At 41.6% G+C, this 13,243-nt stretch overlaps 1 protein-coding gene across 1 annotated transcript; it reads right to left on the bottom strand.

Annotated features, from left to right (window-relative positions):
- Nucleotides 1–3,656: 3,656 nt before the first annotated feature.
- On the bottom strand, nt 3,657–11,912 carry syn1 (synapsin I; the record flags this gene model as incomplete). Its single annotated transcript, XM_083902684.1, has 13 exons — nt 3,657–3,792; nt 5,170–5,674; nt 5,878–5,947; nt 6,839–6,988; nt 7,078–7,180; nt 7,723–7,797; nt 7,894–8,036; nt 8,110–8,172; nt 8,547–8,636; nt 8,721–8,877; nt 9,670–9,761; nt 10,686–10,743; nt 11,551–11,912. 13 exons carry the CDS (start codon nt 11,910–11,912, stop codon nt 3,657–3,659), a joined length of 2,004 nt encoding a protein of 667 aa, XP_083758810.1.
- Between the last annotated feature and the right edge of the window lie 1,331 nt (nt 11,913–13,243).

Below are 13,243 nucleotides of genomic sequence, written 5' to 3'. Positions count from 1 at the left end.
GAGTAGAGTATACATGGATGATAAAATATCTTAATGTCATTGTTTTTCCGTGCAGCTCGGGTTGTTTGAGTCAGTTGTTTTGGAGAAAACAATGAAACAGTCATTCAGCAGCTGAATAACACTGTGGGCCTGTGTCCGCTGCAGCTGCTGCTTTCACATCTGACCAAACTAATGAAAGTCTGGAATATACTGGAGCAGAATACATGGGGTTTTTTCCTTAAGAAAAAGCATGAATTAGGTCATTACTCAAGGTAGAAAAGACCCTGTGATAAATGGTCTGATAATAAGTTAATTTGTCCAAGAATGGTTTATTTAAAATTGTGTGAGAAGACAAATGATGTCAACGTGGTAGAAGAATCATAAATACAACTTAACAATTATAATCTAAGACAGTACTTTAAATAGTAAGTTCCTCTCAAATTCAATACATGCAAAATCTTTATGACTGAACGAGTCTGGTTTGGCACAGATGAACTTTTAACAATAAATAATAAATATTGCAAACACAAATTGCACTATGATGTAACCTAATAGAATATTTATGATCAAACATGCAGTGACATAAAATACTGTGCTCACTACACTCGTGTGAAATGATTTATATAAGCATGGCTGATGAGAATGTAGGCCAACGCCACCTTGTGGTCACATTTGTATGAAGATGCTGATGCAGGTTTTCTATTTTCGTTTTTTTTTACTTTTTGACAACTTACTGTACAATAGCACAACGAAGAAATCTGTCTATGAGTCGAATGTTATTTTAAAGTATTGTTTTGGACTAAGATAAAGCAAAAAGGATGAACATGCTTAAACATGACTCAAATGTTGTACCAACAATAAGAAGAAGCAGTCATTTTAGTAGTCTTTATTAGACATGTGCATGTTTTAAGAACACACTCATCTTCACATGATATAGTTACATTGCATATAACATCTAATATTATTTTACATTTAATTTAATAGCCCACTGTGATTTGCAATATGTTATGTTGTTTTCAAGATCGACAAAAAGACCCCAGCCTTTTTCATGTTTGCACTTGAATTTGTGTTTTTTTTGTTGTTGTTGTTTTTTTTTTTTAATCTTGCAGGCATCAACTGACAATCACTTCAAATCTGTAAAGAATTCATCTCACCACAATGATTATACGCTGCATTTAGAAAACAGTAAAACCGTAAACCAAAGAAAAGATTACATTCACAGTCAAATATATCCACCATGAGGAATGTAAAATATCTGTGAATATCAAAAAACCTAAATAAAATAAACTCCTTTTCACGTCACAGCGGTCGCAGCAAATATGCGACAAAATAAATGTTTTCAAACTTAACCATCCATGCTAATAGCGATGGCCCATTTTCTAAAATTACACACTGAGTGTTAACATCTGCTGCTGCTGCTGCTGCTGCTGCCGGCAGTGTCCTCTGATAATCATGTACTGACACCCAGTCTCTGTAAAACTTTGAAAATAAGGCATACCTTACGAATGCATTAAATATGCAGAGTCATGCCTCACAGAAGCGTCACGCGTGTTGCGATCGTTGAGACAAATCTTGAAATCAAATGCTCAAACATTTAGAAACACACACACACACACACATTATTAACAAGCATAAACAGCAGCAGGGGATAAAGAGGACGATCTGCATCACTCGGAGCTCTGTACAACATCTATTTGGTTTCACTGAACAACACTCAGACATTTATGCACCACTGAGCACAGGGGGTCACTGTTGCTACACAGAAAAGGCTGATAAACACAGGCCGTGTGGAGAATCTGCAGGGGAACCAGGACTCTTCTATTCTTTTGGCTATTGGGTCCTCTTTAAAAAAAGGTGGATATTGCCATACTACATCAACATTCAAATGAAACACACTTGTTCTGGAAGACGTTTTCAGTACCTGGAAACAGACCCATGTTTTCAGTAACAGCTCAGATATTCAGAATAATGATCAAAGATGGGGGGTGGCAAGACGTTCTAAAGTTGACATTCCTAAACCTTGGCGTTATTGTATTTCTTTCTCTCTTGTGTCGAGTTTATCTGCATATTTGCAGAATCCTTGGCTGCGTATGCTTTGGAGTGAGGCCTGACAGAGGCAGAGCGTGTTCTGCACTATATGATATGTGCAAAAAATCACAATGTGCACCTAAACCATAATATAATTACTGTGCATTAGTTTTCCTAATTTCATTGCTTTTGATTTTTTAAAGGAAATATGAGACTCAAATACAAATAATACACATTTTCACTAAATGTTCCTGAACAGCCACAAACGCCTGCCGTTCCACACCTGTCACACACACGGCAGACGAATAAACCTGAAACTTCACACATCAGCCTGTGTCACTGTATTCAAGTATAATGCTCTGATATACTCTGTGTGCAAATCACAAAAAAAAACAAAAAAAACTTCCACCTCATTTAAATGCATGCTTTTGTTTCATTATTCGTTAACAGCCACGACAGAAATGCAATGGAAGGAAGACACTCACCCTCACACAAGAGTCACAATCATGTGTAAGACGTGCGCTGAAGGTTGGAGAGAGTTTGGGCTTTTGTTCTTTTTCTTTTTTTTTCAAACGGAACAAAACCAGGAAGGAGTGGCAGCAACAACAAACTCACATCAACACCTACGAGGCTACTCTACGAACTAATTAACTACCATGTGACAACACCGTTACACAGTTACACAAGCGCCAGTGCCAGGGGTTGGAAAATGCAACCATTGCCTCCTGTTGACATGCAGCTAAGACTTCACCATGAACAGCTCCAACAGATCGAGCATAAGCTAATGCAGGAGAGTGTGTGTGTGCGTGTGTGTGTGTGTGTGTGTGCGTGTGTGTGTGTGTGCGTGTGCGTGTGCGTGTGTGTGTGCAGCTTTGCCCAGTTAGGGACTGTATAAAAATGATTTGTGCGAGTGGGTGAAAAAAGGGGGCGGTCTTCATAAGACTTCTGAGATTATTTCTATTGTGACGTCAAAAAGACGACTTTCACGTGTTTAATTATACTGTATGAGGATATGACACAGGAAATGATTTAGATATGTTTCGGTTCTATAGTTTAACCTATATGCATTTAAAAGTGTTAAAATAATTGCAATAATAAATAAAAGAATTGTTGTTTTTGAGAGGAAACCCCACATGAATAATTTGTATACAGTCCCTTAACTCATTGATTGTTAGGTAGGCCAACCACCATCAACAAAAGGATCACAATGACTTTACAGCACTGACGAGAAAGTGGAAGCAGCATTGTGTTGATTTCTTTGCTTAATCGTGTGCGTCTTCATGCATATACAGGGTTTTTTTGTTTTTTTTTGTATGAGTGCGTGAGTGTTTTGTGTCACAATGATGACTTAAGCTTGAGGTGAAACAAGGAATGTTTCCAACATCAGTGCCTAAAATGTAAATTTGTATTATCTATCTATTCTATTTTAAAAGATCTCATGTATTTAGGCAGTGGTGTCCCGTGTGTGTACATTTTCATATCGGGGTCAATATACATGAATTGGAGGCGGCATCCTGTTGGTCCTTGTTCGTTGTGGGAAGAAGAAGGAATCTGTCCTCGAGTTTGCCTGTCCAGCTTTCTGTCAGGTGGAGGAGGAGGGGTGAGGATGAGGGAGGGGGGAGGGGGTGGGGGAGGGACCATATGCTGTCTCAGTCTGAGAAGAGACTGGCGAAAGATTTACGCAGGTTGCGTATGGTTTCTGCCTTCACCTCATCCTGGCTAAGGCTGGCTCGCGGCGCTGGGGTTTCTGGAATGTTGAAGGTATTGGTAAGAGACTGGGACTTGCTATAAAGAGAGGAAAATGGTAATAGAGGAGAGGGAGAGGCTATTAAAAGTCATGCAGCAAACCCATGGAATGAAAAGACTGGTGCGTGGAAAGACTGAGAGGAAGAAAGAAAGAAGGAAAGAAAGAAAGAAAGAAAGAAAGGCTCGGTAAAAGAGGATCAAAGCGCATTCTGCCTCCATGGTTACCTTATCATTTCAAAAAGATTTGATATGATATGAATAGAGAAGACTTCTCAGGATGTGAAGTGATTTATGTTTTTAAACCAAGGATTGATTGGGGTTTTAAGAAGGGAACATAAATGTTGTTTCTATAATCTATAATCTGGAGTAAGTGTCATGTATTTAGGAAAACATCAGATTGAACAAGGATAAAGGCAGCCATATTATATATATATATATATGTTAGGGCTGCAACGGTATTCGGTATTTTACCGGTACACCCTGTTCGGTTCAATACGCAACGGCAAACGACGGTATTTCGGTACGTTTCCGTCCGTCAAAATGTATTAAAACACACAATGCCGCGTGATTAGATCCACTCAGGAGCAGAGACATGAGCACATCGCCTTCAGCGTCAATCAGCGCGAGTGAACGAGACTCTGTAAAAAGGACGTTTGAAGCGGCACCGTCTTCGTTTAAGTCCTATATGTCAACAAACAAACCACGGTGTGCAAGCATCTGTTATGCAGCGCAGTGAAGTTGGTTTTGAAGTTGGATATTGGACAGACACTCGCTCTACAGCGCCACCCAGAGCAAGCGCCATCACCCGTCTCTTTCACTTGGAGCATTTGTAGTTGTAGTTTCTGCGAGTGGGTTAAAATGTTGTTTATTTTTATTGGATAGCACTAAACTTTATTTCTTTTTAATTTGTGTGGTTTTATGTTTGCTGTTTCATTTTATCTGATTATCTGCACTATTGTTTAAATAAAGTTTGTGGTTTTTAATCATTTTTAATTATTTTTACAATGTAATATTGCCTTTGCTAATCTGAGCAGTTTTATATTAAGATATCGAAACCGTGATATACCGAACCGTGGAGGAACTGTACCGTTGCATCCCTAATATATATACAGGTGTAAACTGTATATAAAGAAGGAAGTAGATTATGTTGTCACCTGTGCTTAAGAACATGGATTGTGGCAGTTTATGTATTTATCTAACTGTTGTTCAAATCTCCAGACAATCTAAACAATGCTATTGTGTGATGATGGACTCAAAAATAGAATTATTGATACATCATGCACATTCAGATGGATCAGATGCTTCCCATGCATGATGTATCTGAATGCAGGCAAAAAGGTAAGGGTGTATTCTGTCATGGTCACTTAAGGAAAATAATATTGAAAGTGTAATTGATAATATTTCATATTTACTCACTTTAGTTGTGGAGAGCCGCCCATAGCCGGGTTGTCCTGACTGGGCTTCTGTGGGGGCTGAGGCTTCTGCTGCAGTGGGGGTCGTCCTCCTGGAGGCCCCTGGCCCTGAGCAGCAGGTCGTGGCTGCTGGGTGGTGGCACCTCCAGGACGGCCCTGCTGGCCAGGAGCCCTCTGTTGCTGTGGCCCTGCCTGTGACTGCTGCCTTGGGGGCTGGGCAGGCCTCTGCTGCGGGCCCCCAGGAGGTTTCTGGCCAACAGACTGCTGCCTCTGAGCTTGAGGGGAAGACCCTTGACTTCGCTGAGGAGATCCCTGTCCAGAAGAAGGTCTCTGACCCGCAGAAGCTCCCTGACCTTGTGGCCGTGGTTGGGCTGCAGGTCCTTGGTTAACCTTCGCCTGGGCACTGGGTTCACCTGTGGGGGGGTTGGCAGCTGATTGCTGGGCCTGTACAGGGGGCTGGCCCTGAGGAGACGGGCGCTGTTGAGATGGGGGGCTTTGCTGAGGACCACCTAAAAAAAAGAGAAGAAGAAATCAGACTCACAATTCTTTCTTTATTTGGGTTAGGGTTAAGGGAAATGGCTGACATTTATGTGTGACAAGTCATATTTTAATGTTGACAACCATTTTTGAAGTGTACACTTGCAGATAGATAGATGCGACTTGTAAACAAAAGCAAATTGGGTTCAATTTAATATATTTGTGCAGTTCTTACCCTGAGGTGAGGGCCGCGGCTGAGCCTGTGGGACTTTGGGCTGAGAAACAGGCTGAGGAGACACCGCTTTCTACAAAACAGTTTCATAAAGTAAATAATTATCAAACCTGAGAGGATTTTAAATAAAGACAGGCAGACAGAATGGTAGCACAGGATATAACATCCATCTATTACATGTTATTACACAGGGAATATTGCATTCATTCGATCAGTGTTAAGCTCCTTTTTTATGTCTCCGAGTTGTGTTTCCCATAAATCCACCTTTACACTTATATGTGCAAATGAAACATAGAATGAGATGTGACTTATGACTTTCCATGTGATATTTATAAATTATGCTAAGAAATGGGATTATTGAATATTAGTAAATGACTAGATTGACCTAAAATTCTAAAGCTGGAATTAGTAACAAAAGTATTGGTGCTAGGCTAGACCTCTCTTCGTCCTTTGAATAAATAATCTTTATTTTTACATTTCTGCAGCAATGCCAGGGCTGTAACTCGCTGACTGTGTGTCAGCAATGATCAATGATCAATGACCAATGAGCAGTTAAAAATTCACCATTAAATTAAACGATAATTGCACTGCTGCCTGAAAAGCAATTGCTTTAACATTTGAAGACTTGTAGTGTAACAAGGTAATATGTATAATTCCACAAAATGTATTATTTTTGTCTATCTGACAGACGCTGCTGTAATACACCGGGGAACACTTTTTCATTCCTTGTGTTTTGTGTTGTAGCTTCATTATTTATCTATGTAATAAATGTAATTGACTGGTGTTTAATGTTTGTTTTCATGCACTTTCAGAAATGAAATCCTCCCAAAGAGTTTCAATGGCAGCCATGGCTTGGACACCACATGTGTAATTGTGCAAAATAAATGAAAAACTCACCACAGTCGAATACATGCGGGGAATACAATACAAGTGGGGAAATGAGTAAAGGTGACTGTCAGTGCACCTGTGTCGGTTGTCCTGCCACGGCACGGACCGTGGAGGCGCTTGGAGTGCGCTGAACAGTCTGGTTCATCTTACTGACGACCAGCTCTGCAATCTGCACACGGTCCTCGTCCTGCTGATCTCCAATCAGTGGCATTGAACAGTCATCGACCTTGATAAATAGATGCGACAGATTAATGGATTTACCCTCATGCACACAGACAGATATTGCCACGGTGCTGTCGCACTGCCTTCTCCTACCTCTATAATGTAATCCATGCCATCTTTACCATGTAGAGCCTCCACAGCACAGATATCCAAGCCTCCAAAGATGTCTGCACATGAGTCCACCCACATTCTGTACCTGCAACAAACAGAGCTATAATAGTTAAAGGGACACTGCGTAGTATTTATGGGTTTATATGACCCAAAATCCACTTTTGTATACATATTTATGTGCTCCTGCATTGTCTAGTCACTGTATAATATTTGTTGTTTCATTTTCGTAGTGTTTCAAAAAGTCATGTAAAATAACATGGTCGCGGGCCGCTGTTGCATTGCCACGACGCCATGTTTCTACGGGAGCCTGTATGGACAAACCAGAGAGAACAAATCGAGCGCCGAGACGAGGCTGAGAGCGGATCTTTTTACGCGTTCAGAATGGAGGACCACGCGTATTTAACAGCGGGTAAAGGAACACCAGTACCCGGAGAAAGACGATGAGGACGACATTTGACTGGCTGAGGATACCGTGGTGCTCAGGGAAGGGAGGGGGTGAGCAGAGGAGCAGTTCTTTGTTGTAAATTTCAGCCTCTCCTCTAGATGTCACTATAAACTACTTACTTCACCTTTAAGGCAAGGCCTGTCATTCACAGTCTCGTCTCATTTGCGTTCATGTGCTCTTACTTGTCTGACATGGCCACCTGCTCCAGCATGGACGAGCCAGTGTTGGTTTTCCAGTTTCCAGAAATCGATGTTCTCCTGTGAACGACAACGCAAATTCACTTTATATATAGTGTCCTTTCGCGGGTATTTTTGGAGTTACGTGTGGAGAAGTGATTCGCTCTTTTGACTCACATGTAAGCCTTGTAATTGTTGCCAATCTTCTGGATGCGGACGTCGTATTTTGCATCGATAAATGGCTCGGATGTGGCATAAGTCTTGGTCAGCGCTACAACGCTGGCAATATCTTGAAAGTCATATTGATTGTCCACTTTCACCTGGAGAAAGTGACGTAAACATGATGTCGCGTTCATAGTGAGATTACTACGACACAGAGCATCTCAGAATTACCTTTCCCATTCCTGAGTGAGCGTGGCCCATCTTTATCACGACAGGGAAGCGAGGGGAGGTTATCTGTAACAGGAGCATCATCACAGTACGATCATTAAAACACAAGTGAAACTGAAATGAATGCAGATGATACTGAATCTGCAGCTGCGTCGACGGCTGCTCTGCAGCAACAGCCTCACTTTAAGTGTTCTGACAGTGACGTGGCACTCGTGTATAATTACAGTCAAAAACACTGACGCTGCCATTTAGATTTTGGTCTCAGCTGCTTCACGAGATGGAATATTGACTCGAACGTGAATGAGCTTCTTAACACTGGAGCCATGCACACAGATGACGCGGCTGCACGTGAGCGCCGTTCACCATGGAGACATACCCATGAGAGTGGAGGTGGAAAAGAGGGGGAGATGGAGGAGGAGAGTGGATGGAAAGAAGCTCACCATTTCCTTGTGATTTGGATAGTAAACCTGCTCAATCAGAGGGAACTCCTCTGGGCCCACCTGCTTACACACTCTCGACATCTGAGCAAACTGAAGGAGAAACAAACAAACAATCAAAATGCTGCTTTTCTGTGTTTACATGTGCGGTGAATGGATGAATGAAATGATACACACCACCCACGGTTTGTCACAGAAGTTGTAGACAGAGTGCAAAGAGTTAACGCTTGGCAGTCCAGCGTACTGCAGTCCGATCACGATGTTCCGGTGGTCTCCGTTCTTGTCCATGCTGAAGGCGTGCTGTCTGATCAGCACAAAGTCTGGCTTAAAGGACCTGGGACACAAAACGTGACGTGAGATATTACACTGACAAGCAACGTGGTCAAAGACGTATTCGCCGTTAAAAATACAACTCTATTAAAGCTCACATAGAGTGGTCCTGTTGCACATATATGTTAGTTATGGAGGTCTACTTACATATATTAACTTTTTAAGGTAAAAAACCTCCTAGTTGCTGTAAACGAGCCGATTGAAATCCTCTTTTCTGACTCTGTTCGTCAGCCGCGATGTTTCAGAATGAACTTTCACCCCCAGAAGACAAGAGTCTTGTGATTGGCCAGTACTATTCAGCACACCCACTCTCAGAAGCGCAGCTCCCCCCTTCTGGAACGGTGGATGCACTGCGCCTCATTATCCAAAACATTGTTTTAACAGTGTTTAAAAATAGTTTCTTCACGACTCCGCGCCGCAGTCCCTTTTATGACTTTGACCCGGAGTCAGACCCAGAGTCAGAAGACACTGTCGCTCGTGAAACACCTCCACAACGGACGTTATTCTTCTTCTGCGGTTCAATGTAAGCAACCTGATGTGCCCGGACTAGTGCCCGGAGCAGAACTGTCGCCTGTTCAGGAGAACCGCTGTTTATGTAACTATTACGGGATTTTCAGAGATCTCGCTGAGCCCCGAGATTACAATAAAACACAGCGTTCTCAGCAATGGCTGAAATGTTTGTTTCAAAACTTCAGGGCTTCTTAAACAAGGTAATGACGCAGATACACACCCAAAAAACAGCGTTAATAGGAAACTTCCGGTCTAGTTCCGCTTTAAAATTTAACATAGAACTTACTTAGTGACCTTATGTCCATTCCTGATCGCCTCCATGTCCACGTTGTAGGAGCCGGTGGCGTTCGCCACCAGGTTGATCTCAGAGAATTCAGCCTGAAAGGACGGGAGAAAGGTCATCGTTCAACAAAACAGCAGAAGGACAACAGCTGTCCTGTGAAGATGAAGAAAGACTTAACCCGACATCATGTTCTCCTTGAACAGCAGTGCAACAGAAAGTATGAGAGAGGAAAACGCTGGCTGAGAAAAGATATTAAAAACTCACAGCACTGCCGGGTGGATTTTTACTTAATTTCCGCTGACGCAAGCTGCGTTAATAAATATTCTTTCGAGTTTTACAGGTCTTAATATATTCTGTAGAGACATTATTTATAAGCAGAGGTTGCAAAGATTACATCCAACTTTGTTTTATTTATTCATATTGATTCTGCTCACAAATTTACCGAAATTCTTATTACAAATGATTATTAGAGGCATCAGTCAGACAAAAAGTTGACATTATTTATCAACACAGAGCACTTCAGTGTGGTGACCAATGAATGATTGATTGAATGAATGAATGAATGAGGAGGAGGAGGAGGAGGAGTCTCCTCCCATGTCAATACTCGTGCATTAGTGAGCTGGGAAACCTATCATGCTGAGAGCTCTCTGTGGACACAGTAAGAGCTCACGTTCTGCTCATGATTTATCTGTTGCTCACTGAAGACACACCATGAATCATCATGTCATCATCTCAGTGTCCAGAAGATGTCGAGCACTTGTGACATTTGGTTTGCCAAATGCCCGAGAGATGACACTGACTCAGAAAATAAAGATTTGGGATTTAGACAGGAACAAAAATGCTTGCATTGCATTACAATGACAGCGGCGTACACTGATGTGTGTGTATGTATATATATATATATATACTTAAAACCATAATTACTGAAATGCTAATAAATTACAGAATTTACAGAAAAGCTTTCTTTTTCTTCATTCTATCTCATTTCTAACAAAGTTCCTGTCTTTAAAAAAACCCACCTGTTCCACCTTGATGTCAAATTCACCGTGGACCTTTCTTCCTCTGAAGACCTTCACCCTGAAAGTGACACGAGGATCCAGTTGTTATTTTGGTCCACGTTGACACCAAAACACCAGATAAAAACAGGTTAAAAAATAATCATGAAATTTGCTAATATGGTCAGACACTGCTCAAAGTCCAGTATCCACATCAGGCTGTAAAGAGGAGAATATCTGCGATGTCTGCCGCTGTGATTGTGTGAGTCCTTATTGTTAAGATTAAAGAACAAAAAAAAAGAGTATTAGTTGTGTCTGAATTTGACTGATGTTACATGAGTGGCATAATTTGCCCTCCTCGTCCTCCTGTAGGCTGTGATATCAGCATCAGTGTCAGACTGGAGTAGATAGCACTAAATGAAGTAGTCATTATCCACCATTATCATCTCTGCTCACATTTCCTGCTCCGTACAGTGTGATGTGTGTTTTGATTTGCACATTTCAGAGCTTTATCACCTCACCTGACACCTGCTCAAATAAAGAGTGCAGTTATTTCATGTATGGGTGACATTGTAAAGGCCAAAGGGCATAAGGTGCCCTTCATTTGAAAATGTCTGGGCCAAAACCACTGCCTTGGCACAGATGGAGGCATTTCACTGGCACGATGCAGGTGAACTCGTCACGAGCAGTCGTTATATCTTCAAATGAAAATGGCTTCTCTCTCTCTGCACAGCCCGCGCTCACGCAGCTCTGTGAGGTGTTTATGATCTGAGGTTCACGTGCACCTCAGTGCGCGAATCATATGACCTTCTGGACTTATGGCCACGGCCTGGCACACACTCATGTCTGGATGACGCGCGCCTCCTGTGCCAATGCGCACTGGTCTTACCAGTCGGTCTGTTGGTCATCGATGACCAGGAGGATCTTGGCACTGCTGGAGACTCCTGCCCGGTCCGCAGCCTCGGATAAGGTCGCAGCCGCAGCGGCTGTGGTCTGTTTGACAGCGTTGGATAAGGATGAGAAGAAGCCGGAGCCTGCACCTGCAGACTGCTGCTGCTGCTGCTGTGGCTGCTGCTGCGGCTGCTGCTGCTGTGGCTGCGGCTGACTGCTGGACTGGCGCCTCTCCGTCGGCCCTGGAGACACTGCGGGGCTTTGCTGCGGGGGGTCGGGCCGCTGAAGATCGCCCATGTAACCATTGGGCAGGTTGGACATGAAATTGCTGTCCGAGAGTCGACGGCGAAGGAAGTTCATGGTGGAGATTTAAAAAAAACAAAAAAACAAAAAAAACAAACCTGGGCCTATAAATATCCTCCCACTGACTGCGGCTCACACCTAGGTGATCAGCGACTGTGTTTCACTGTCCCACGATCACAGCGACACCAATGTCACCTGCAGAGAAACAGCCTCATGTTAGGGATAAGGCGCTCACAATGACTGAGGAACACGTCGTGACCAAATCCACAGGAAATCATCACACAGCCTCCAAAAATCGGTCCACGCGACCAATTCAAATGAAAATAAGGATATTTTCACATTCACATCTAACAACTTATTTGAATAAAGAGAAACACAACTGAGTGATGAAGCCTTCAGTACCTGGAGTGAGTCCACACTGATCCGCCCCGAGGATGTGGAGATGATTTTTTTTTTTAACTCGTATTACAATGATTCTAATGATTCTACTGATAATAATCGACTCTCACAGTGAAGATGCCAGCATGTGTGTGATTGTCATGTCCGGTGTGCAGGCACGCGCAGGCCGAGCATCTGTGGAAGTAAAGCTCGCTCCTTCCTGCATCACAGACCCGTTCTTCCCCTCCAGACCTGCTGTTCTGCGTCCGCCCTGCGTCACTCCCAGTCATCCTGAGGGAAGCAGCCTGCAACACTCGGTCATGCGTCAAGGCAGCCGGTGTGCGCACGTACACTTCCGGCAATGCATTCAAAATAAACTACTTTTTATTTTTATTATTATCATTATTATTATTATTGTTATTATTGTTATTATTATTATTATCATCATCATTATTATTATTATTGTTATTATTATTATTATTATTATTATTATTATTATTATTATTATTATTGTTATTATTATTATTATTGTTATTATTATCCATCCATCCATTATCTACCGCTTTATCCTCATTATTATTGTCATTATTATTATTATTATTATTATTATTATTTTTAATTAAAATAATATAAATACATTTGAACGTATAATTAATAAGTAAATATTACATTGCGTTATATTATATTATATTATATTATGATATAGCAACATACACACTGTATATATTTAATTAATTATTATTATTATTGCATAGGTCTAATAATTTTAAGTCATATATATAGAGAGAGTTAAATATAAGTGGTGGATGTAGCTTCTACACTGTGCAGATCTGTGGCTTTAATATAAAACAAATTATTCAGGATTTAGATCAGGGGTCTCATACTCTGATTGAAGAGTCCAACTTTTGGGGGAAAGCAACTGTTCAGTTAATATTCCTTCATTTTATTGAATATATGTGAGGATAGTTCATAGAATTTCAAAATAAAAGTGATATGTAATTCACAATAAG

Source organism: Microchirus variegatus, assembly GCF_963457635.1.
Source record: "Microchirus variegatus genome assembly, chromosome: 16".
NCBI lineage: Eukaryota > Metazoa > Chordata > Actinopteri > Pleuronectiformes > Soleidae > Microchirus > Microchirus variegatus.
Note: the sequence above shows the minus strand (reverse complement) of the source record. Positions and strands in the feature narration are given on the sequence as shown.